This window comes from Micromesistius poutassou (genome assembly GCF_964030765.1).
Source record: "Micromesistius poutassou genome assembly, chromosome: 5".
Lineage (NCBI taxonomy): Eukaryota > Metazoa > Chordata > Actinopteri > Gadiformes > Gadidae > Micromesistius > Micromesistius poutassou.
Genome location: NC_140275.1, coordinates 3,472,092 through 3,498,102, shown reverse-complemented (window position 1 = coordinate 3,498,102; position 26,011 = coordinate 3,472,092). Strand labels below are relative to the sequence as shown.

Sequence of the window (26,011 nt, the reverse complement as noted above, 5' to 3'; positions counted from 1 at the left end):
GGCTTTGAACGCTGGGGACGAGAAGTCAAGCACCGGTCGGCTAGGCTGACGGTCACGTCCCCGCAGAACATGAGCATGAGCATGTTTATTAGTAGTGTTATTAATAATGGGTGCAGGGGGCTCAGTAGAAGCCCCCCCCCCGCCTAGTGGTCAACCATCCCACCTGAAGGATCACCTCAGCAGTACGTGCTATCTGTCAATATTTGGCATCTGTAAAATGCACCGGTTTTTCGGTTTCCAGTTTTCTGTTGATTTGATGAAGCAAGACTTTGAGAGATTGATCGGTTAGCATATATGCTACGTTAGCATACATGCCACGTTAGCATATCGGGGCCTGGCGTCTCCATTACCGGGCGGGTTGAAGGCGATGACGCTCTCCAGCAGGCTCTCCAGCTGGGCCTTCAGGCCGGCCAGGCTGATGCCGCCGCCTCCCTGCTCCAGGGTGACCAGTGACTGGACGCACCAGCTAACACACACCCCTGCTTTCACCGTGGCCTCCTGGGAAACAGAGGCAGACACAGAAGCAGAAGGCTGATAGAGGCAGAGGGTGGGGGGGGGGAAGAGCAGGACACTGGTTAGGATGGCGTCACTTGTACTGCGCTGACTGTTTATGGAGTGTCTCGGTTGACCCCTAACCCTTTGTTGGGCCCGTGACCCCATTTTTGGGGTCACAAAGAAAGCTTGCAACCCCATCTTGCATCTGCTTGTTCCCCACACACGTGGAGGTTTTGCACCATCAGCACTGCTAATTGGTTTGTTTGCTCATGGTTGGTTTGCTCGTGGTTTCATTAGGAGTCTGTTTGTATGGACAGAGCCTTTCTTCAAACCTTCAAACCCACATTCACTTTGGGAATATTTGGTATGAATCGGGGCGACTGGAGCGTCTAAACCGTAGGGCCTGTGAGTCGGAGTGTGCTAGTGCATATTGTATTGATTAAAAAAACTCCCACACTCCAGATCCGTCTGACGGTCTAGAACCACAACGCTGCCAAGAATAAACAGGATGCTGCATCGTAATCTGCCCACAGTGGGGGAGTCAGTCAATGAAGAATGTACCATCAAATATATCACATATATATCTGTATATATATATATACATATCTTTATCGTATTACACATACACACTCACACACACACACACACACACACACACAATTTACCATCAAATATATAACATATATATCTATACTTATACTATACATATATATGTCTATATCTATAAATATCTCTATCTATATCTATACATATCTCTATCTTATAGTGGTCCCCTGGCCCCTGTATGTATCAGGGGACCCCGAGGGGCCCCGACCCCACGGTGGGGTAACACTGAGCCAAACCCCGGCTCCTCCCATCTCACCCTGTGTGTAGTCCCGTAGGGGCGGGGCCAGAGTCCGGCGGCGCTGCGCAGCGATTGGACCAGCAGCTGGGGGGCGGAGTCTGTACTGAGCAGCAGCGAGGCGGGGTAGTGGGTGCCCACGTACCCCATGATGCCCTGGTACGAGGGCAGGTCCACCTCATGCCAGGGCAGGGAGGAGGACTGCACCAACAGGCTGAGCAGGGGGGAGTCCTGTGGGTCGATCCAAGAGGTAGAACAAGGAGGGGGAGTCACTACAATCTTCTTCACTATGTCACCACCTAAGTGAATAAGCCTTGTATGAATCTCTTTGCTCCCTGATTGAAAGGTGAATTATGTTGCATTTAAACCGCCGCTGGAGCCATGACACCTGCTACTCCAGTCACATGACCCTCCGGTCACACGACCCTCATCCCTATGGGAGTCACGTGTGTCCTTCCTCTAGTGGTGAGCTAAGGGTCTTCATCGCGGTGAAGTGAGGGTTCTAAATTAAATGTAATTCAATTTCATTTGTATAGCCCTTACTCACAGGTACAGTCTCAAAGGGCTGAACAGTCCATATATTTATGACACCCCCCCCATAGCCTCCCAGAGGGCAAGAAAAAACTCAAAAAAACATGAATTAGCAAGGAAGAAATTGTGAGAAGGAACGCAGAGTGGGGGATCCATCCTTCCAGGGATGATCGGGAGTGCAATGGGGGTCATGATTGACATACACACACACACATACAGGCAGAACATTTGAAATCGTTGATGGGGGGTGTGGGTGGCCGGTTGTCATGGCGGCGGCGGCGGACTCACCGGCAGCTTGAGGAGCGCCTCCTCCTTGGTGAGGAACACCAGCATGTGCAGCAGGTACACCAGCATGGTGTGGGCGTCGCCCTGGGGCTCCAGGGCGGGGTAGGCCGACGGGGCGCGGGCCGGCGGCGGCGGCGGCTGGAAGTGGTCGCTCAGCACGCTGACCCAGTTCACCCCGCAGAGGACCTCCCCCAGGAACAGGAAGCAGCTCTTGGGACTTCCTCTCTCCACCTGCACACGGACAGAACGCGAGCAGACGTCTGGGCTTCTGTACCGTCTGTTTCTTTGTGCCTTTGGACTCATGAACGTCATTGTTTACAGATGGATGGACTCCAGGAGGGAGAGCTAAGTGCTTTATAAATAGAGATGTTTGTTAGACGTGTTATTAATAATGGTTGCAGGGGCACAGTAGAAATAGTCAACCTTTCTCCACACGCCCTCCAGAAAGGGCTTTCTAAAGTCTGCACCACCAGCAGCGGCTCCACAGCGCGTGTGTTCTAGGTGACGGTGTAGGTGGAGGTGTAGGTGAAGCTGTAGGTGTAGGTGGAGGTGATGGTGCAGGTGGAGGTGGAGGTGAAGCTGTAGGTGTAGGTGGAGGTGACGGTCTGGGTGTAGGTGTAGGTGAAGCTGTAGGTGGCGGTGACGGTCTAGGTGTATGTATAGGTGAAGCTGTAGGTGTAGGTGTAGGTGACGGTGTAGCTGGAGGTGGAGCTGTAGGTGACAGCGGAGGTAATGTGTAGGTGTAGGTGTAAGTGGAGGTGACTGTGCAGGTGACGGTGTAGGTGTAGTTGACGGTGTAGTTGACGGTGTAGGTGACGGTGCAGGCCCGGGGGCCCTACCTTGAAGAGCTGCTCCATGAGCTGGGTGTCGGGGTGCAGCTGGGCCCAGGGCAGGCTGCGCAGGTGCGTGTGGTACAGGTACAGCAGGTAGTCCGGGGTGCGGGGGGAAGTGCAGCTCTCGCAGTACCTCATCATGCACAGCCACAGCGCCCCCCGCTGGCCCGGCAGCAGGCGCTCTGGGAAAACACGCGTGTTTACGTTTACATTCAGGGCGTTTAGCAGACACTTTTCTCCAAAGCGACGTACAATAAGTACATTTGTTCCGAAGAAAGAGAAACAACAATATATGGCTGTCGGTACAGTAAGGATGTTCATAGAACCATGGGCCATGCACTAACAATCGCTAGGTTAACCCATTCCCTGTATACAACAAAGACAGCTAGATAGCTAGATAGCTGCTACACAAGGCTACTATTACAAAGTACTATTTTTAAGTGCAAGGACGTACAACCTACAATAAGTGCGTAAGAGGGGTGTGGGGGGCTGGAGGGGTAAGGGGGGAGGCTATGCAGAGTCTACGTGCACACAAAAGCGTGCACACACATTCACACGTACACACACACACACACACACACACAATCAAATGTCAGGGACAGCACTAATTGCCCAATTACCATTGCATAAAATGGCAATGTCAAATGAGAGCCCACAGAAGGTTGTCTGGTAACCATAGGGACACACCTCCCCGTCCTTTACCCTTTCAGGATTGGTACACATTGTTCCATTCTGACAGAGCTTGACTCCAAGTCCTGTGTGACCTCAGCGATGCGGGGGACTGACCTCTGAACTTGCTGTGCAGCGTGTCGGTGAGGTGGGCGTACAGGCCCACCAGGCGGCCCGCCGCAGCAGCATCCGTCTCCAGCCAGGGGTAACACCTGGGGTTGCTAGGGAACAGCATCAGGACCGTGAGAGGGGGACTCACTCGCTGAAGGAGCAGGCTGTCTTGTGTATAGGATTCAGAGCGGTGGTCTACTTGCGATGCATCTTGAATGGATTAGGGGGTATAGTGTCATAAACTAGAGCTCTGTCGACGGACCCCCCTACCATGAACCAGCCCCCTGACCCTGGCATCCCCTCCACGTTCTAGCTGAACTGACGGCAGTTCTGGGTCAGATCTGTGTTTCGTTTCAAATGGACGGATCCATTGAGTGGTAAGGGTTATGTTCAGGGAAGAGCTTATTTAGACCTGTGAAGACCTCTACCCTGAACAGGGTGTCCTGCACCGATAAACAGTAATGACAGACAGCAGGACACAACCAGAGCCCCCCCACACCCTCCTCTTTACCTGGGGTCGTCTGTGTCCAACGGGAAGATCCAGGGCTTGAACAAATCCACCAGCTTACTGTGCACCGAGTTCACCCCTGGAAAACACAGTCAGGGTTTAGAAAACAACTTTCACCTTTAAAGACTCCAGCAGGCAGACACATACAGATCAATATATCTCGATATAACGTATCGATCAGAAGGGAAACACAGGAGCCACTGCACAGGACAGGACAGCGGTGGAATAAAAAGAGATTTGAAAAAATAAAAGTACTAAAATAAGACAGAATCCATGTCTGTACACACAGTCCGAGGAGTACAAAGGTAGATGAAAAAATAAGTCCACATTCTCGATGGAAGAGAGAGAGAGAGAGATGGTGGCTGGACAGGAGTGAGTCAGTCAAACCTTTACTTTGAAAAAAAACTTTACTTGAAAGAACTCTTACTTTGAAATCGTTTGGTCTGCAGAGGGGGGGGGGCGGGGGGGGGGGTAGACGTTTACCTGCCAGGACCTTAGCGCCGCCCACGGGCTCCCTGGAGCAGCTGCTGAGCTGGGTGTTGAGCAGGGAGGCCCCCAGGTGGCCCCAGAAGGTCACCACGTCGCCCACGTACGGCGTCCACGCCGAGTACAGCCCGAAGCTGCGCAGGTCCGGCTTGCTGAGGCGGCCGCGCAGGAAGTAGTCGCTCAGCCAGTCCACCGTCTCGGCGGCCTGCAGGGCCAACACAGAGGGCCGCGACGTTACCCCGTCTGCTCTAGGGGGGGGCGGCAGTGGCTCAGGAGTTCAAGTGTACTTGTAACCAGAAGGTTGCTAGTTCAATCCCCGGCTCATTCTAGTTCTAGAGTGTCAGCTGAGCGAGACGCCTCACCCTCACTGTCCCCGGAGAGCTGGCGGTCGCCGTGCGCGGTTGACGCCGCAGTCGGCGCGTGAATGTGTGTATGAGTGGTTGTAAGTTGATAAAAGTGTCTGCTAAATGCATTGTGTTTTTAAAATGTTATACTTTCTAATGCATAACACTTGTCCTGCCACCACATGTCTCTGGTCTGGGCTTGATAACACTTATGAATCCCTCTGTGGGTCTCCATCACGCAGACCCCCGCTCCTCACCTGCTGGGGGGAGAGGCTGACGGAGGTCCTGTAGTGGGCGGCGGGGGAGCCCACGGCCGGGCCCTGGGGGTCCGCCCCGCCGGCCCCGGGCTCCGCGGGGCCCCTCGAACTCCGGGGAGGGGGCAGGCAGCCCAGCAGGCGAAGGGTCTCCTTCCAGCACTCGGGGGCCAGCAGCTGGTCCGAGGAGCCTGGGGGGGGGGGGGGGGGGTGGGGGGCACGGGACAGGGGGCCGCGGTGAGACTTCACGTTTTAAACCCAGAGTCTAGAGCTGATCCTGATTCACATCTCTGAGAACATTTACTATCGGCGTTGACTTTGCTTCTTGGAGCTGAACACAAGCTGCTCTGCAGAGTGCTCATGCATCACTGCATGCTGCAGTGCAAGGCAAGTACAGCCCCTAAGTACCACCTACAGTCTCAATGGGTTTCACAGACCACATTTTAAGACCCCTGAAACTGAAACTGTCGCCCAATTACTAAGTTAGAGACCCTAACCCTCTTCCTGGCTAATGAAGGGAGTTTTCTATTGCTCTCCGGGGGGGCTAGGGTCAGGGGGGGTGCCATGAATATACGGCTTGTTAAGCCCTTTGCGACTGTACCTGTGATTACGGGCTTTACACAGAACAATTGGATTGAATTCAAACTGAATTGAATAGCGGAGGTTGAGAGGCTCACTGGTCATGAGCAGACGCAGGCCGTCGCTGTAGTGGTCGGGGAAGTGGTGGCGCAGCAGCTTGACCCAGTGGCGCGTGAACAGGTGGAAGGGGGTGAGCAGGTCGGGCTCGGGGTCCGGCCCGCACACACACAGCGCGCCGTGCACCAGCTCCAGCAGGCGGCTCCGCTCAGAGAAGGAGGGCTGGGCCTCGCTCAGCCACTGGGGCAGGTCGAACTGGGGGGGGGGGGATACAGAGCAGCAGGTCAGAGGGGTGGAGTCGTGTGTGACTGAATGAATCTGAGGATACATTCTATTGCATCAGATTTCAATTAAAAATAGTAGCTAGCATCGTGTAGCATTGTATACTAGCTATATTTGGATAAGGGGGTAACCGAGCGATTGTTAGCGCTTGACACTTGGTTCTATGAACATCCTAACCGTACCGACAGCGATATATTGTTGTTTCTCTTGTTTCTGATAATTGTACTTATTGGAAGTCGCTTTGGATAAAAGCGTCAATGCCCGTTAACGCTAAATGCCCTCAATGTAAATGTATACTATCTTGTCTTCACCTGTGGACTAGACGCCTGTTAAGAGAAAACCTGGCACCTCGTCATCATGTGCCTTGTTCACATAGTGGCCACCTTGGCTCCATCTTGGTGCTAAGCGCTAGCTAGCCGTTTGGGAGCTGAATGCGGATCGGTGCAGTCGGTTCGCTAGCGTTCAGAGCCAAGATGGCAGCCAGGTGGAAAAGGCCTTTCGCGACCACGACCCCAGGACTGGACCCCCACCTTGGTGAGCAGCATGAAGATGACGTCAGCGCTGTCGGGGTGCAGTGATGTCACCACGTCCTGGTAGAGGGAGACCACCTGATTGGGCGCGGCGTTGGGGGTGAAGAAGGGGGAGATGAGGGGGCAGAGGCGTCTCTGCTCCAAGATGGCCGTCAGGACGCGACCGCACTCGGCTGCCGTTCCCTGGATGAACACCTGCACACACACACGTTTTTTAATTATTAATTTGAATTCTGAAATAACACGATTTCCATAATATTGCCAGACACAGGCAAAGTCACAGGCTTGATTAATATTCCCATTGATGATCATGTGATGAATGTGTGTTGCGTTCTTTCTAAATGAACATGGTGTCACACTGTGCTCAGACTAGATTAGAATCCTAGATTGTATCATATACATTTACGTAACATATACATTTCTCTATACAGCCTATGGACATCCACAGACACAGGCAGAGACAGACACAGACAGACGCAGACAATCACACAGAGACACATACACAGACACAGACACAGGCAGAGACAGACAATCACACAGAGACACATACACAGACACAGACACAGGCAGACACACAGAGACAGAGACAGACACACACACACACACACACACACACACACACACACACACACACATTATGTCTTTACGTTTGTGTGTTAGTGTAGTTAGGGAGCGCCCTGGTTTACCTGTCCCAGGATCTAGTGTGTGAGTGCAGTCAAAGGGCCCGCCCTGGTTTACCTGTCCCAGGATCTCCACGCAGGAGGACAGGTACTGGCGTGTGGGCGGGTGGCGCAGCGTGTCCGCACACACGAACGACACCACCTGGTAGAAGGAGCTCACCCCCACCTGCTGCACCGCAGGGCTCCGCTGCACCTTGTACAGGTTCACCAGCGCTCTGCACACACACAAAGGGGAATCAACAGGTGTATCAGCAGGTGTAACCACAGGTGTATCAGCAGGTGTATCAGCAGGTGTACCCACAGGTGTAACCACAGGTGTATCAGCAGGTGTACCCACAGGTGTAACCACAGGTGTATCAGCAGGTGTAACCACAGGTGTATCAGCAGGTGTAACCACAGGTGTATCAGCAGGTGTAACCACAGGTGTATCAGCAGGTGTAACCACAGGTGTAACCACAGGTGTATCAGCAGGTGTATCAGCAGGTGTAACCACAGGTGTATCCACAGGTGTATCAGCAGGTGTAACCACAGGTGTATCAGCAGGTGTAACCACAGGTGTATCAGCAGGTGTAACCACAGGTGTATCAGCAGGTGCATCAGTAGGCGTATCCACCGGTGTGTGTTGTACTGACGTGATGAAGTTCTCTGTGTGCACGGCGGCGTGGGCCAGGGCCTGAGGGGGCGGGGCCACGGCGTCCGCCTGGACCTTCTTGATGTCGGCGTGCAGAGACACGATCTGAGTCTGCACCGCCTCCTGCTTCTGGACACACTCACACTGCACAGGACACACACACACGTGCACACACACACACACACACACACACACACGACGTATGCATTAACACACTTCGCTCAGGATATCCCATTTGTGTGTGTGTGTGCATGCATGTGTATGCGTGTGTGTGCATGGATGTGTATGCAAGTGCGTGTGTGCATGCATGTGTATGCGTGTCTATGTGTGTGTGTGTGTGTGTGTGTGTGTGTGTGTGTGTGTGTGTGTGTGTGTGTGTGTGTGTGTGTGTGTGTGTGTGTGTGTGTGCGTGCGTGTGTGTGTTTGCATACATGAATGTATGTATGTGTGTGTGTGCGCGTGACGTACCGTGACGGTGATGTTGGCGGCCCCCTGGCAGGGCTGCCCCCCCCTCCCCCGGCACTCCAGACACATGGTGACCTGCTCGGGGCGGTTCTTGTACAGCAGGGGCAGGCTCTCCAGCAGCTCGTGCTCCAGCGCCACCTGGTGGGCTTCTCGCGCCACCGCCACCCTGAGCCACAAATAAAAACAACACAAACATGGTTGAATACAAACTGAAGGCTAAATAGTTCCTGCCTGCAATAACATAGTATTCACAGTGTGTGTGTGTGTGTGTGTGTGTGTGTGTGTGTGTGCGTGTGCATGTGTTAAGGTGTGTGTTTGTTACGGTGTGTGTGTGTGTGTGTGTGTGTGTGTGTGTGTACCTTGCCTGTATGTGAGTGAGTGAGTGAGTGAGTGAGTGAGTGAGTGTGTTTGTACCAGGCCTGTGTGTGTGTGTGTGTGTGTGTGTGTGTGTGTGTGTGTGTGTGTGTGTGTGTATACCTGGCCTGTAAGTGAGTGAGTGAGTGAGTGAGTGTGTCTGTACCAGGCCTGTATGCGTGTGCGTGTACCTGGCCTGTGTGCATGTGTGTATGTATGCATGTTTATATACATATGTGTGTGTGTGTGCGTGCGTGTACCTGGCCTGGCCCTGCAGCACCCTGAGGTCCTGCTCCAGGAGCTGCAGGGCGGCCTTGCGGTCGGTGAGGCAGGCGGCGGGGACCGGATCCACCGGGGCCCCCTGCGGCTGGGGGCCGGGGGGGGGCCCCGGGGTCGCGTGCTGCTGGAGGTTGGTCAGGATCCGCTCCCGGGCTGCACACACACACACACACACACACACGAACACACACGCACACAAATGCACACACATGCACACACATGCACACACACACACACACACACACACACACACACACGCACACGCACGATCAATTAAAGCACTTCTCAGACTAGTTTGTTTTTGTCCTTGTGATTTTATGCATAAAATATGCTTCATAAATTAAATTTAACTTCATGATAAACAGTACAATATATATACAATAGAGGAATGGCTCTACCCCCCCCAGGTACTTGGGGCCCTACACGCTCTGCGTACTCTGCGTATTGGGACCGGCGGCACTGCCTACCTGAGTGCAGGCTGCTGTAGTCGGTGAAGCCCAGGGCCTGGCTGTGGAGGAAGGGGGGCTCGCTGAGGGCCTTCTCCCACAGGGAGAGCACCTCCCGCTGGTCAAACTGCACGCGCTCCTGCTCCACCGCCTCCAGCCACAGCTCCTGAGAGCCCACAGCGCATGGTGGGTTAGTGCTGCATTACTTACATGGGACCGTTCTGCTCTAAGTAGTACTTAGTAGTACTAAGTACTACTTAGTAGTACTTCGTAGTACATTTGTCAAAAGAAAGAAACAACCACGCCTCTAGGGCAGGTAACCACACCTCTAGGGCAGGTAACCACACCTCTAGGGCAGGTAACCACGCCTCTAGGCCAGGTAACCACGCCTCTAGGGCAGGTAACCACGCCTCTAGGGCAGGTAACCACGCCTCTAGGGCAGGTAACCACACCTCTAGGGCAGGTAACCACGCCTCTAGGGCAGGTAACCACGCCTCTAGGGCAGGTAACCACGCCTCTAGGGCAGGTAACCACGCCTCTAGGGCCCGGGGGAACGCACCTGGTGCCGCTGCATGACCTGCGCCAGCCTGTGGGGGTCGTACTGCGCAGGAAGTGAGGGCAGGTACACTTCCTGTTTCTGGAGGGTCTCGTCGTCAAACCACACGGCCATCACCCCGAACAACCTGGAGACAAACAGGCGGTCAGACTAGAGACAAACAGTGATAAAAGTGTCGGCTAAATGACTCAATAGTGGACAGTGAATTCACTGTAAGGATCACGGCGGCATCATCATCATCAACAGCTGGTTCTGATCCGCTAGATCAGAACCAGCCAACCAGAGCGGAGGACAGGTGAGAAGCGTGACCCACCTGACCAGCTCGGCGTGCAGCTGAGGGGAGGGCAGGTACGGGGGGAGGAGTGGGGGGTCCTCGGCAGGGCCCCTGTGGGCGGGCACCCGGAGGGCCTGGCTGGCGGCGTGGTGGAAGTCGGACACCTCCTGCAGCCGCTGCCTCAGGTCCCTCAGCAGGGCGGCGTGGTGCGAGGCCTGGAAGAACCGCCGGCCGATGCAGCCGCCCGCGTTCATCCTGCAGGGGGACGCAGGGGGACACAGACCGGGGGACACAGTCAGGGAGGGGGTACAGGTGACCAGGTGAGGGGGGACAGGTGAGGGGGGTACAGGTGAGGGGGGGGTACAGGTGAGGGGAGTACAGGTGACCAGGTGAGGGGGGACAGGTGAGGGGGACACAGTGGGGGACACAGACAGACACACAGCAGGGGGTACAGGTGGGACCCCACCTTTAGGTTGAACAATGACTGCGTAGTCCTGAACTCTGTATGTGTGTGTGTGCGTGTGCGTGCGTGCGTGCGTGCGTGCGTGCGTGCGTGCGTCCCACCCACCCGTACTCGGGGCCGGGCTGCCTCAGGTAGAGCTGCAGGAACCTCTGCCACACCAGGGGCAGCAGCGGGTGGTCCGGGGGCGTGGCCAGGGCCTGGTGGGCCCAGCGGTAGATCTGCAGCCGCTCCAGGGACGGGGCGACGGGCAGCTTCAGACGCTGCTGCGCCTTCTGCAGCACGGGGGGGGGGGGGGGGACGGACGGGCGGGGTCAGACACACGACACACTGTGCTTTCCCAATGACTGAGGAACATTCCTGCGTATGGAGTGTACCTTGTGGGCCTGGTCGGCGGACAGGTTGGGCTCGGACACCAGCTCGTGCTCCACGCAGCGTCGGAGCTGAGAGTCCTCCTCAAACAGACGCTCCATGTTCAGCACCAGCCAGGCGAACCACACCTGCCAGCACATGCACATGCGTACACACACACACACGCACACACGCACACACGCACACACACATAACACAGTCAATAAGGGAGACACAGTGGCGCAGTTGTTAGCACAGAAGAAGATCCTGGTTTCAGCCCATTTAGACACACAGACAGACACGCAGACACACAAAGAGCACACACAGACACACAGACAGACTCGCAGACACACAGACACACACACACACACACACACTAACCTCCCCACTCATGGACTGGCCCTCTATGAAGGAAGGCGTGGCACTTCCGGAAATCCAGCCCACCAGCGAGGAGAGCATACCTCGGTTTCCGTGGTAACCCAAGGCATTCTGCGTGACGACAACAGAAAGCATGAGAACACGGACGTGATGTTCTGAGGATGAGTCATCGTCCTCGCTGGTCGAGGGGAAGTGAGGTGAGGGGGGTACAGGTGACCAGAGGAGGGGGGTACAGGCGACCAGGTGAGGGGGGTACAGGTGAGGGGGATACAGGTGACCAGGTGAGGGGGGTACAGGTGACGGGGGTACCTTGTGCTGCTCGTACAGCAGCTTCTGCACACACTCCTCGTGGTGGTAGATGAAGGCAGCGCGGCAGATCTGGTCCATGAGGAACAGCACCGTCCGGTCGCGGAACCACAGGTTCTGCTGGGTCAGCACGCCCACCCAGAACTCCAGGACCGCCGCCACGCCCACGCGACCGGGCCGAGAACTCTCCATCACGTGGGTCTGAAAGAGAGAGAGGGAGAGAAGTGGTGCTGGAGGAGAGCGGAGGGAAGGACGTGCCATCGCTCACTCATCCACGTATCGAGATCATAGTACACTATATGTTTTATGAATGAAAGTCAATCCAGTATATCTATCTCTTATTATCGCTGGTATATAAGCACCGTCTTTCAGATGAGATGTTAAACCACGGACCCATCTCCCTTCAGTCACTCACTAGCCGCGTTTACATGGACACTTCTGATCCGATTTGATTTCTAATCGGAATAGATCTATTCCTATCATGCGATCCGAACGTACTGTATATATGCCATTTACAAAAGTGGTAAGTGAACGTTCTGTCTCTTGCGCACACGTGACACATCTGGACCGGCGGCGACTTAATGGACGTGTTATCACTATTTGGCATTTTTATGTATTTGATTTTACTGAAAGCCCAGCAGGAGAGAGCTATTCTCTGCCTGCTCCTTCAATTAAGAAGAAGGAGGTCAACACAGTGACGTCAGTTTCTCGTCCGGTCTTATATCTACCCCCCCTCCTCCGCCGGAAACAGTAGGCCTACGTATTTGGATGAGAGTGCGCAGCCAAGACTGTTGGGAGAGAGTGCTGTTATATAAGGGATAATGTATAGAACGCCGGTCATTATCAGGAAAATACTGTAATTTCCAGACTATATATAAGCCGCGATTTATACACAAATTTTCCCAAATTCCGTAAACTATGCGGCTTATGCATGGGTGCGGCCAATAAACACGATTTCTAAAAATCCATTTTTAGTTAATTAGGTTATTTTAAAAAATCGTTCCCGAAACGTTCTTTGCTACGAATCTCTTTTCGTAGGCCTACGTCGTTCGTTGGTAAGGTTGGTCTGAAGCGCTCGTAGAACCTTCTTAGCTCTACCATAGTGATGATTCAGCTCCTGACGCAGTCTCCGCCACTGTACAGTAACCTTTATAAATCCCCGTTGCGCATGGAACTGCCACATTGTCAGTGTTGTCTTTCACCAATATACAGTAGGCCTACATATACGGTACAGCAGGCGAGGTCAGCTCGACTCGCTTCCAATAATTTCAAAAACTCTAACTCTAACTAACTCTAACAAAACCGTCTTCTAAATTAATTAAATAATACTGGGAAACGAATAAACCATTATAAGCAACGAGTGAACTTAATAAGCGGTCAAAATACTTTTTTCAACCACCACCTCTTTCCCTTGACGGTGCGCAAAGCCCGCACGGCGCACACAGACAGGTAGCAAAAAGCAAAGCAGTCTCAGCATAAACACACAGTTCGTGAGTTAAATTTGTCCATCGGGGAACACGTCAATTCCTCTAATGCTGACGTTTAAAATAAATCAGCACCGATTTACCTTGATCTTCAGCTGTAGCCTTGCTGAACTCCCTGCATCCTCGCTGTCTTTATTCATTTTTTCCAGATTGTTCTATCATGGTAAACTAGCTCATTGGTGAACACCTCGTCAGGTGTTTAACAGCGACGCGCACTTGGAGACAGTAGGCCTAAAGAAAGACAGGTCCTGTAGCTGCTATGCGCGTTTGATGTGCTCTCACCGTTCTCCTGCACAAAAAGAACGCGTGCCAAGCAGTAGGCCTAGTCGGTCTTAAAGGGGGGAAAAGCAAGTTCAAGTTTAACATCGATTTGCAGTGATCACTTGGCTGAAGGGTTTTATATGCCTATTCATTACATAATTAGCGCCTTTGAAACTTGTGTGGCCTATATGGGTGCGGCTTATGCACAATTCTGTTTTTTTTAATACATAAATGAAAGGCTTGCAGTTTATCCATGATGCGGCCTATATGCGGGAAATTACGGTAGGCCCCGACAGGGCGAACCGGACCCCGACGTGAAGCGAAGGTGTCTTGCTTCTCCCTTGAGGGGCTTATTTTAGATAATAACCGGCGACGTTCTATAGGCTACATTATTACACGGCTACTTGCCGGAACGAAAAAATAACTTCACACGGTGTGTCTTTTTACAATTTATTTGTTACCGTTCGTAGTGTTGATCAGCAGAGAAATAGTCCGCCAAGACGTTGACGTCACTAAGCAACCGAATCCGCTGGGTTTGATAAGTTACCGGACTACTTGCGGAGTGATACACAGACGTGAATCAGGCAAAAAAGCCACTTTCCTTGACAGTGGTCAAGTTCAGGGTGCATAAAACAGACAGACCAATTGCGAACTACTGCAGCTGCTGATGCCATCTCTCTAAGTTACCCGCACCCACCCCAAACCAATCGGAATAAGTGTATACATGTCGATTATAGTGGACTACACCACCTCTTCTATTCCTCATAGAATTCTATTCCGATCAGAGAATTGTATTCCGATTGAGGCGTATATATAATTATTTTTGAATTTATATAGCGCTTTTCTAGACACTCAAAGTGCTTTACAGTGAAGGGGGACCTCACTAACCACCACCAATGTGTAGCACCCACTTGGGTGATGCACGGCAGCCAATTGGCGCCAGAACGCTCACCACACACCAGCTTGAGGTGGAGAGTGAGGGAATTAATGAATGAGCCAATTCTATATATATAGGGGGATGATTAGGGGGCCAGATTGAATGAGCCTGGTTGGGCAGTTTTAGCCAGGACACCGGGGGATCCCCTACTCTTTGCGATAAGTGCCCTGGGATCTTTCATGACCTCAGTGAGTCAGGACCTCGGTTTTACGTCTCCTCCGAAGGACGGCACCTTCCACAGCACAGTGTCCCCGTCACTGCACTGGGGCATCGGGAATGATGTTTTTTGGCCAGAGGGAACAGTGCCACCTACAAGCCACCACCTGACACCACTTACAGCACCTGGTATTCCGAGGCGGTCTCCCATCCAAGTACTAACCAGGCCCGACCATGCTTAGCTTCCGAGATCAGACGAGATCGGGCGTGTTCATGGTGGTATGGCTGATAATATATATATAAATGATATATGATAATTTTTTATTCAGATTGAGCTGTTCTTCCACTTCTAAGCGGATCAGAAGTGTCCATGTAAATGCGGCTAGTGTGGACTCTAAAGATCTCAAGGGAATTCCATGGAATTCCATTCAGTCCCCCCCCCAGCCAGCGTTTAGATCCAAGATGGCCGTCTGGTGAACATTAAACAGTACTTCTGTGGGAGCTACCTGGATCACGCTGTTGAGCAGCCTGACGTTGTCCCCGTAGGCCCCCCCGGTGAGCAGGGGCGCCACCCGGTGGGTGACCTGCTGCGTGACGCCCTGAGGACAGACGCTGTCGCTCTGCAGGAACATCTGGACACAACTCAGAAAGCTGGGGAGCAGGACAAGAGAACGCAAGAACACAACCATGCATCAAACACTCTGACCACTCTGAATCACACGGCTGTTAGGAAACTGCCCTGATTCATAATGGTGGATCTTTAGAAATTGTGGTGAAATTTACAGAGCACTTTAGAAAACTAAGAAACACTTTAGAAAGCACTTATCTATTTGTAAGTACAGACCCCCTTAAGTGTTGTTAGTGTGGTCAGGGTTACCATGGCTGCCATTAAGAAAAACAAAGAGAAAACAACGATAAGCCTGTGTTTCTGATTCCTACAGATACTATGACCTCTGTCCTGTGGTTTTGAAGCGAAAGGCCTGAGTGTGAAGGTCAATACTGCCGGTCAGAGGTCACGGTTATGTGTAAAGGTCAACATGGCGGATCAGAGGCCACGGTCGGGGCGGGGAGCCGGCCTTACTGGGCGTTGTTGAGCAGGTAGAAGCCCAGGTGGTAGGAGGGGGGCAGGACGTTGGCCAGCAGGTGGACGGCAGCCTTCAGGTAGCGCGCCTGGATCAGACTCTTCAGCAGAACCACCCCCTCCGTGCAGAACTCCTCCAGACTAGAGGAACAGAGACGGAATCACATGAGGAACATCTGACTCTAGATCTGTGGTCCTCAGCTGGTTCGGCCTCAGGGTGGGCCCTGGCCCATGGTTCCTCCGTCATTAAGTCTCTACCAAACAATATGATCGGCAACCAATGCCTTGATGTGCTGTTGAAAACATGGAGCCAAGAAACAGCTGCAAACATTGGGGCTGAACTCAATAAAAAAGTAGGCCACTGAAAAATGACTTGTCATTGAAACATTAGTAGGTTCATGGGCTTCTCTCTAGAGATGAAGGTCTGGCAGATAGTCTGGGACCCGCTCAAAAGGCCGGGTTATGGGGCGCGACCCACCGGTTGAGAACCACGGTTATGGATCATGTGTTTGTGTTGCTAACCTGTGCCCCGCGGTCGTCATGGCAACGGACAGGTAGCAGCCGATGGGGAGCCCGGCCTTCACGGCCCGGAGAACAGAGTGCATGCTGGGGGCGTGCGTGATCTCCGGGGGCGGGCTGGAGGCGGAGCCCGGGCCGGCCCACGCAGCCTGGGGGTTCTGGCTGTTGCCGTGGAGCTTGAGCCTCAGCAACATCTGCCACGCCCACTGGCTGAAGGAGGCCTCGGGGGACACGCCCAGACGCAGCACGCTGGCCAGGTAGGACACCTGGAGGGGGGAGACGGAGGACTGAGGACTCGCTGTGGCTGCAGGTAGAGGGAGCAGAGAGGGAGGGAGGGAGCAGAGAGAGGGAGGCAGCAGAGGGGGAGGGAGGGAGCAGAGAGAGGGAGGCAGCAGAGGGGGAGGGAGGGAGCAGAGAGAGGGAGGCAGCAGAGGGGGAGGGAGGGAGCAGAGAGGGAGAGAGCAGGAGAGAGCAGAGAGAGGGAGGGAGCAGAGAGGGAGAGAGCAGAGAGGGAGGGAGGGAGCAGAGTGGGAGGGAGGGAGCAGAGAGGGAGGGAGGGAGCAGAGAGACGGAGCAGAGAGGGAGGGAGGAGCAGAGAGGGAGGGAGGAGCAGAGAGAGGGAGGCAGCAGAGAGGGAGGGGACTCTCTCTCTCCCTCTTTACAACTTTCACATCGTACCAACGGTAGCTTTAAAACCGGTAGACAACCAGCCCCCCAGGGTGCAGAGGGGGAGCGTACCTGCTTGATGCCCTCGGAGATGAGGCCTGCGTAGGGCTTGTCTGTGAGGTACTTCTGGTAGGCCTCGGCCACCAACAGGGCCACCTCACTGTGGAGCGCGGCGGGCAGGGCCAGGGCGCCGTCCTGCACCGCAGACAGGAGGCGCGAGTTAGTGTGGACCGGTGCCGTCGTCGTCACCTCCAGCGTGCATTACGGGTCGTAGAGGCCTACCTGCGTGTGGCCCCAGTGCAGCCCCTCCAGCACCACGCAGGCCAGCCGGTTCTCCACCGCCGAGAGGGGGTGCTGGAGCAGCCACGCCCCGATCACGCACACCTCCTCGCCCCGCGGCTTCCACAGGTACAGGGGCAGCTCCTTACACAGGTACAGGGCCACCTAGAGAGAGAGGGAGAGGGAGAGAGAGAGAGAGAGAGAGAGAGAGAGAGAGAGAGAGACACACACACACACACGCACACACACACACACACAGAGTGGGTATCTGCCCTCAGTGATAGCCTGAGACTGAGTGTGTGCGTGTATGTTTGTATAGAAAGCTAGCCAGCACCATGAGCCCACTGTGGATGGCGGGAGAGTAGCCCACCATGGAGAGGAGCCTACCATGGAGAGGAGCCTACTATGGAGAGTGGCCTACCATGGAGAGGAGCCTACCATGGAGAGGAGCCTACTATGGAGAGTGGCCTACCATGGAGAGGAGCCTACCATGGAGAGGAGCCTACTATGGAGAGTGGCCTACCATGGAGAGTGGCCTACCATGGAGAGGAGCCTACTATGGAGAGTGGCCTACCATGGAGAGTGGCCTACCATGAAGAGTGGCCTACCATGGAGAGGAGCCTACTATGGAGAGTGGCCTACCATGCCAACGATCTGGACCGTCTCCCTCAGCCTCTCCAGCACCACGGAGATGACATAGGGGTGGGCTGTTGCTATGACAGCCAGCAGCTCCCGGCCCACCTTGGAGTAGGTCTCCCTGGTGGCCACGCTGACGTAGGACACCTGGGGGGGGGACGGGGGAGAGGGGGGAGACGGGGGGGGACAGGGGAGACGGAGGAAGGGGGAGACAGGGGAGAGGAGGGAGAGGGGGGGAGACGGGAGACGAAGACGTAGAATAGGAAAGATGGGTTAGGATCAGAAGTTAGGATTAAAGTGGAAAAGTAGACAACTGTAGCAATGACTACGACGGGACAACAGCTGATTATTCCTGTTGAACGTCTCAGCTCTAGTTCTGGTTGTGCTGTCCCTTGTTAAGAACTCTGTATTGCTCTACGAAAAGTGCTCTATGAACTGTAACAAAGTTACGGCGTCATGGTATCATACCTGGTAGATGATGAGGGTGATGGTGTTGATGAAGGTGGGGTCGGAGTGCTGGGTGGGCGTGGCCATGTGTGCCAGGGCGGTGAGGAGAGCGATGCCGTCCGAGCTGTTCACCTCCCCCAGCCAGCTCTCGAACCGCTCCTGGTGCCCTGGGTCTGACGCAGACACACAGTCACATTAAGGGCACTTAACCAAAGCGACTCACAATAAGTACATTTGTCAGAAGAAAGAGAGACAACAGTATATCCCCGCCGGTACAGTAAGGATGTTCATAGAACCAAGTGCCAAGTCCTAACAATCGCTGGGTTAACCCATTCCCCGTGATCAACAAAGATAGCTAGGAAAAAAATACTATTTAAATTACTATTTTAAAGTATTTTAAAGTGTAAGGACGTATAACATACAATAAGTGCGTACATTAAGTAGAGTGGCTGCGTGGGTGGGGGTGCTGGGTACCTCTGAGTGGCTGTGTGTGGGTGGTGTCTTTGGGTGGGGGTGCTGGGTACCTCTGAGGGCCTGCAGACAGGCGTGGGTGTTCTCCGTGGGGCCCAGGGGCCGGGGCCCCTCCGTCTCGGCACACTGCATGACGTAGAGCACCCTCCACAGCATGCCGCTGGACAGGGTGCCGTAGGGCATCTCCGACATGAACAGCCAGATGCCCAGCCTATCAGAGGAGAGGAGAGGAGAGGAGAGAGGAGAGAGGAGGAGAGGAGAGGAGAGAGGAGGAGAGGAGAGGAGAGAGGAGAGAGGAGAGGAGAGAGGGGAGAGAGGAGAGGAGAGGAGAGGAGAGGAGAGGAGAGGAGAGAAGAGGAGAGGAGAGGAGAGGAGAGGAGAGGAGACGCCAGGGTTTTTTTTAAATGGACTCCTCACAACTTGTATTAGTCAAATGCACAACGAAACGTTAGTCAACAACAAAGAAAACTGACAAAAAGAACAAGAAATTCATCCTTCTTGTCTGTACAACAGTACAGACAAGTCGGACCGCTGACATCCCTGGCTGATTTGATGCTCCGGTTAGCCGTTATTTCTCCACACCACGTGTACGAAGCAGTGCTCTCGTGGTAGAGACCAGCCACGCTGACGGGAACCAGTTGACCGGGGGACTCACCTCTTGTTCCGGAGGACGTGGACCACGGCTCGGAGGAACAGATGGTCGTACTCCAGCTGCAGCTTCTCCATGGACAGGGAGTGTGCGGAGGAGCTGGAGCCTCCACCGCCGCTGACACTGACGTACTGGGCCCAGTGGTCGCTCACGTAACACACCGTCATCCTGGGGGGGGGACAGAGGGACAGAGGGACAGGCGGTCACTGGTCTCGTTCATCCCTTCCTCTGCGTCGCAAGGCTCATTCAGACGAGGGACCCGACTGGGAGCAGAGCTCCGGTGGCGTGGGGGGGGGGGGGGGGGGGGCGGCGGGGCGGACCTGATGCTGTGGCCGATCCGTTTGACCAGCTGTCGGTATCGGGCCCGGTTGTACGTCTGCAGGCCGACGGCCAGAACCTCGATGAGCGAGGACGCAAAGGCGAAGATCCGCATCATCTTCTGGCTGGAGCAGGCCTGGGGCTCGTACACACCTAGAGAGGGGGGGAGGGAGGAGGAGACACAGGCTGCTTAGAAGGCACGTACACATGGTGGTCTAACACAGTGATCCCCACTAGTGGGGACAGCTACCCTAGGGGGTACATGAGCAGATTCCAGGGGTACTTGTAAAGACTTTGATTTGACTTTGTCTTACCCAAAGAAAAAAAAAAAAAAAAAAAAATTAAGTGACTGATGTGTTATAGAAAAGTATGCCTCAGCCTCTTCCAACTTTAACACCTAGACAACAACACTGTTGTACAATAATGATGCTGTATGATAATATCACAACATTAGCTCAAGTTACGATGAAGAGGTACTTGACCGTGCTGATGGGGCTGTCGGGTACGGAAGACTAAAGAGGCTGTGAAACACTGGTCTACCCAGACAGACAGACAGACAGACAGGCAAACAGACGCAGCTCACCATGCCTACGACAGACAGACAGACAGACAGACACAAACAGACAAACAGACAAGACAGCTCACCCTGCCTGCTGATGCCCAGCATGTGTGAGTACAGGTCCTTGAAGGGGAACTGGGAGAGCAGAGAGATCAGGTCCTCCTCACAGAGCAGCAGCCAGCTGCTGTCGGGGTCCTCGTCCTGGAGACCAGAGAAGCAGAGTGAGCAGACAGGACCTTCTATATTAGACCTTATGCACACATATGAGTGCATTCATGAATGTGTTGTCAACAAAGTTGAATAGTTCTGCCCTGACCCTTCAGATGGACCTTAAGAGATAGGCTCAGATCTATATCTATTCATTAAGCAGCTTTGCAGAGCCTCTAAGCCGCCTCACTCTTTCCTCTGAGGAAGTGCTCCGGCTTCAGGCCTGAGGATCACTCTGCTCACTCTGCTCACCTCCTCTCCCCCCTCATCTACCAGTGTCCAGTTCCCCGACGCGGGGCCCGCGTCTGCTGCGCTCAGGCTCTCACACGGCCTCATGTGGCCCAGGAACTCTGCTCTGTGTCTGGGGTCAAAGGTCACAAAGGTCACCGAGGTCAGCGAGGGAAAGGAAGAGCATTCAAACACGTGTGATTGGTCAGATGAAGCTCTCTCCTCCGGGTCATGTGATCACACAGATGTTCAACGTGATCACGGCAGGAGGTGGGGAGGGGGACGTTAAGCTCACCTGGCTGGAGACATGAGGATGGTCAGAGCCTTCATGAAGTGTTGGACTCCACCGTTCTCGCCCCACACCTCGATCTGAAACAGAACGAGACTCGAATCACCTCAGATCGGCTTAGAGAGCAACTTAAAGGTGAGCAAAACCTGGCTAAATAATGTGGGCAAAGTATATAGCCAACAGATCCGAACATAATGCTAACCTTTTAACCTTTCCCCTCACATTTATCAACCTGTGTGTTGCCCTTTAAAATAACATTTGAGGATAAAGGACCGGTATTAACCTGCAGGAAATTGGCAGCCCACTTTCCCATTCCAGCAGGACAACACAGCAAATGGCACAGTAGATACAGACGCTCTCCAGTGCCCCCAAGTTGTAGTAATACTGCCACCTAGTGGTTAGAGAAGGAACAACATGTGAATACATCATCAAATAAATTTGGATCATGGTCAGAGAAAGCATGTGATGGCGAGACAAGGAAAATGTATTTATACAGCACCCTTCAAACACAAGGGCATTCAGAGGTGTGTGTGTGTGTGTGTGTGTGTGTGCATGTGTGTGTGCGTGCGTGTGTGTGTTCATACCAGTCTCTCCAGCCAGTGGTGGATGTCGGTCTGGAACTGGGCGTCGTCGAGCACCCTGCGGGTGAAGCTGAACAGGACGCCGACGGCCTCCTTCAGGGGCTGCAGTGAGGCGGGCTGGGAGCGGCCGCCGCCGCCGCAGTCTGACGACAACGCAAACACGTTAGCAGAGAGAGGCTGGTGGTCCGGGAGGGCAGAACCACTGCATACGTCAGGCCCATTCCACAGGCCTTTACTGTGGTATACCATCAATAAAGCGGTGATGGTATAGAAAATGATCAATAAAACTCACCGGCTCACCAGACATCCGGGCGATTTTATTTTGAAATACTTTTGTTTTATTGATAATTTTCTATATACTGTATGTACGTACTAGATGTAAACATAAGTGATACATAGCCTGTTTTGTTTATAGGAGGGTCAGACTGTGTCTACACAAACATCAACAAAGTTGTGTTGTGTGTTCTGGAACACATCATACCACATAACAAAGTTGTGTCGTGTGTTCTGGAACACGTCATATCAACAGTAACAAAGCTGCGTGATAAGGAGGTGAGATGAGACGTGTATAACATTTCTTAGAGCACATCTCCTCTTCCTCTCACCCGTCAGCAGGCGGTGCAGGTACGACTCCACCTGCAGGCGGGACAGGAGGGCGGTGTAGGCGTGCAGCACCACCTTCTGGTGCAGCAGCTCGGAGCGCGTCTCCAGCAGCCGGCCGAGCTCCGACAGCACGGCCTGGCTGAAGTCGGCCTGCTGGAAGCGGTGGTAGCCGGTCACCTTGGCCTGGTCCGCACACAGGCCCTGGGGGAGGCAGGGGGACGGTGAGCCTCACATGAGGTCAGTCGAGCTCTACTGGTGTCTATGGTTTCTCTGAGGCCTAGAGCTGCTCAGCACTTTAAAACTACAACTACAGTAGCTACGCCAATCTCTGATTGGACGCTTCAAGTGTCCTCAACCTCACTTGTTATTCGCTTTACATGAAAGCGTCTGGTAAATGACTAAATGTAATTGTAAACACACAATGTTTATTCTATATTATCTTTGTAACATTGGAACACTGAGGTCCATTGAGACATCACATCTAGATAAAAGGTGAGGTGTAAACAACAACATGCTCATCAAGGTGCTCCCACAGCGGCGCCGGTCCCACCTGCAGGGTGAGCTGCTCGTCTCTGAAGCTCCACAGCCGGTTCTGGGTGCTCTTGCAGTCGGACGACTGCGTGTGCAGCTGCGTGTGCGACTGGGTGAGCTGTCTGCGGCAGCGCCAGTAGTTCTGCAGCAGCTCGGTGAGCTCGTGGCCGTCCTGCTGGGCCGTGCTGCAGAACTGGGCCGCGCACGACTCCACGCAGCCCAGCCACGCCCGCAGCCCGCCGCCCGTCTCCCACACCCCCAGCTGCTCCAGGGAGAAGGCCTGCGGGACACACCCATAAGACCCAGGTTTACCTTATATAGGAGCCAGGCTGCGGGCCACACCCATAAGACCCAGGTTTACTTTATATAGGAGCCAGGCCTTTACTATACAGTAGTAGTAGTGGTAGAAGTTGTAGTAGTAGTAGTAGTAGCCAGGCTTTTACTATAGAGTACTAGTAGTAGTAATAGTATAGTAGTAGTTAGTTACTGCAGGTTTGCATTATATAAGAGCCAGGTTTTTACTATAGAGTAGTAGTCGTAGTAGTAGTAGTAGTAGTAGCAGTAGTAGTAGTAGTAGTATAGTAGTAGTTAGTTACTGCAGGTTTGCATTATATAAGAGCCAGGATTTTACTATAGAGTAGTAGTAGTAGTAGTAGTAGTAGTAGTAGTAGTATAGTAGTAGTTAGTTACTGCAGGTTTACATTATATAGGAGCCAGGCTAGTAGTTAGTTACTGCAGGGTAGAAATCTCAAGCTCTAGCATTATAGCAGATAATGCTATACCAAGTTATACCACAGAACCAAAGACTTTCACTCATTAATATTTAACTAACTACTTCACTATCGCCCCGACAGTAATATTCTCTTCTGAAAAGTAATCAGTAGTTAGTCATTATTTGACAAGTGTCTTAGTGGTAAGTTTACCTCCACCTCAGGAGCAGTCTTGGGTAACTCTGGGTACAGTCTGCTCCTGGGGAGTTCTGCCACGGACCCCAGAGGCTGCAGGCTGGGGGGAGAGGACTCCTGCTCCGGCAGGGCCAACACCGCTGGCCCTCTAGTCTTGCAGCTCCTGAGGGCCTCCTCAGAGAGCTGCATCAGGGGCCCCTCCCCCAGGGCGGTGAGAGAGGGGTAGAGGGCCGGTGCGCTGGGCACGGCCGGACTGTCGTCCACCTTGGCTGATAAACAAGACTCGATCCATCTCTGATGGCTGGGGGCGGCTGTCTTTGTGCTCTCCGTCTCAGCTCTGAGCTCCTGGCCTTGCGTCTCCTCCGGTCGCTCATCCTCAGTTTTCTGTGTTTTGAGCTCGATTTGAGAGTCTGGCTGGGATGCGGCGAGCGTTGTGTCTGAAGACAGAGCTGAAGATGAGCTCGGCTGACTTTCAGACGGCTGTGTTTTGGTAACGTCTGCGGTGGCGGGCTCCTCTGGCCCCTGGTAGGGCAGGCTGAGGGAGATATCAGAGAACCCAGTACACAGGGCTTCATCAGGGGCCGCTGGCGGAGCTGTAGATCCCTCCTCTGTTGGCCTCTGCTTCTGAGATAGCTGAGAGAACATCGGACGACAGTGAGAAGTAAAAAAATTATAACAGGGTTCATTAACATTTGCCTAGTTGTGACATCATGTGAGCTGGAGCACATGATGAGGCAACAGCGACATTCATTGAGCGTTATTGTGGAACGTTACTGCAGCGGTAATAACAACAAATAATAACAACGTCTGTGGAAAGTCACCTGAGGCTTCCCACCCGATCTGGACTTGCTCTTCTTCGGTCGCACCGCCTCCATGTCTGACGGCTTCCCTCGCGTCCCCCCAGATACCGTTCAGATCACCGGCACATTTAGACAACTAGACGCAGGCCTGATGGGGAGAATAAGTGTTGTCATGTGGGGGTTAGTCAGAAACAACAACAGAGTCCTTGACCCCACCGCAGGCTCGACGGCGGTGTGGGAGATGAGCCTCGGTCTGTTGGGGGGAGATAAGGAGCTACTGGCAGGACGTCAACAGGACGTCAACACGTCAAAATGTGGCTCTTATGTTGTGTATGGCATACAGTACATGCGGTCTACAACATTATGGTAGGAGAGGAAAACGAAACCTTGGATAGTCATTACACAATATGATAAAGCGTATTGACTCAAGGCAAGCTCATCTGCTACACATGTCAGCGGTTGTTAAATAATATGTCAAGAAGCGACACTTCCTACCGTCGGTCCCGCTGTCATGTTTGCATTCACCGATTCGAGGTAAAGTGTCTTTTGGCGATGAAAAGAAGTCCTTGATCAGCTGTCATGATGCTGTCGTTTGTTTTTGTTTTGCTGTGTTCCACGAAATCAGCTATCGCGAGATCTGTTCGTGTTGCTACTCCACCCCTCTACGGCGAGCCGGAGGGGCATAAGCCGCTACTGCGCCCCCTATCGGCAGATAATTCAACTAATGGAATGAGGAAAATGTTATGGGGCTGTTTTGTGCATTTCTGAGTGATCCGTCCTCCATCTACACCTTTTCAATATCGATTGTGAGTAAGTCTTTATGAAAATTTATATGACTTTTTTTTTTAATTGTGATCGATCGAAAAACAGCAATGAGAACCACAAATTAAAGACCACCATTACAATACATTTTTAATAAACTACACAAAACACAACATACCGTTTGTGTATAAAGACATTAGTAACATAGTTGTATGTTGTATGTTGCATACAAACTAATATTCACATTTTTAACGTTGTTTTGACAAAAATAAAGGCTCACTTCCACAAACTTTCATTGTATTTATAATTCCCTTTATAAATTCATCCATCGTCACAAGCAATGTGTCTTTCAAGAGGAAAATGCTGAAGGCAGTAGTATTCCTCTGAGGTTTATCTGATGTGGGTCACAAGGCCGAACTTATTATGCTATCAAAGCTGGTCATGTGATGTTGAATCAGTAAGCCAATGTTTAATTTAGATGAATAAGATAAAAAAAAAAAACTGGTACCATTGTTTTGCGAACAATGGTGAATACCAGTTTGCTACACTGCAGGAACAGACTTAGCAAACTAAACCACCTGCAACACAAATAGTTGAAACCACCATTTCACGTTACACACAGGTTACATCTTATTATCAGCTAATGGTCAAACTTTG

At 52.9% G+C, this 26,011-nt stretch overlaps 1 protein-coding gene and 1 non-coding gene across 2 annotated transcripts in view; both read right to left on the bottom strand.

Annotated features, from left to right (window-relative positions):
- The window catches only part of LOC311343076 (ectopic P granules protein 5 homolog), a 31,089-nt gene extending 5,880 nt beyond the window's left edge, over window positions 1–25,209 (bottom strand). The window contains 41 exon segments of the mRNA XM_084467931.1: window positions 351–498; window positions 1,358–1,567; window positions 2,156–2,383; window positions 2,992–3,167; window positions 3,772–3,875; window positions 4,277–4,352; window positions 4,757–4,964; window positions 5,361–5,548; window positions 6,035–6,248; window positions 6,806–7,000; window positions 7,544–7,700; window positions 8,118–8,260; window positions 8,585–8,747; window positions 9,196–9,367; window positions 9,682–9,826; window positions 10,220–10,343; window positions 10,530–10,745; window positions 11,059–11,225; window positions 11,328–11,450; window positions 11,683–11,790; window positions 11,989–12,186; window positions 15,330–15,474; window positions 15,905–16,045; window positions 16,427–16,689; window positions 17,162–17,284; window positions 17,372–17,533; window positions 18,011–18,151; window positions 18,473–18,624; window positions 18,976–19,133; window positions 19,578–19,739; window positions 19,892–20,042; window positions 20,535–20,649; window positions 20,908–21,016; window positions 21,179–21,252; window positions 21,456–21,563; window positions 21,757–21,896; window positions 22,359–22,557; window positions 22,907–23,167; window positions 23,811–24,425; window positions 24,614–24,740; window positions 25,088–25,209. Coding sequence (XP_084324057.1) covers window positions 351–498; window positions 1,358–1,567; window positions 2,156–2,383; window positions 2,992–3,167; window positions 3,772–3,875; window positions 4,277–4,352; window positions 4,757–4,964; window positions 5,361–5,548; window positions 6,035–6,248; window positions 6,806–7,000; window positions 7,544–7,700; window positions 8,118–8,260; window positions 8,585–8,747; window positions 9,196–9,367; window positions 9,682–9,826; window positions 10,220–10,343; window positions 10,530–10,745; window positions 11,059–11,225; window positions 11,328–11,450; window positions 11,683–11,790; window positions 11,989–12,186; window positions 15,330–15,474; window positions 15,905–16,045; window positions 16,427–16,689; window positions 17,162–17,284; window positions 17,372–17,533; window positions 18,011–18,151; window positions 18,473–18,624; window positions 18,976–19,133; window positions 19,578–19,739; window positions 19,892–20,042; window positions 20,535–20,649; window positions 20,908–21,016; window positions 21,179–21,252; window positions 21,456–21,563; window positions 21,757–21,896; window positions 22,359–22,557; window positions 22,907–23,167; window positions 23,811–24,425; window positions 24,614–24,667 — 6,736 coding nt within the window. The 5' untranslated portion in view covers window positions 24,668–24,740; window positions 25,088–25,209.
- LOC311344025 (5S ribosomal RNA) lies at window positions 14,998–15,116 on the bottom strand. The gene has a single exon (XR_014633502.1). It is a non-coding gene; the product is annotated as a 5S ribosomal RNA (ribosomal RNA).
- Window positions 25,210–26,011: the final 802 nt, after the last annotated feature.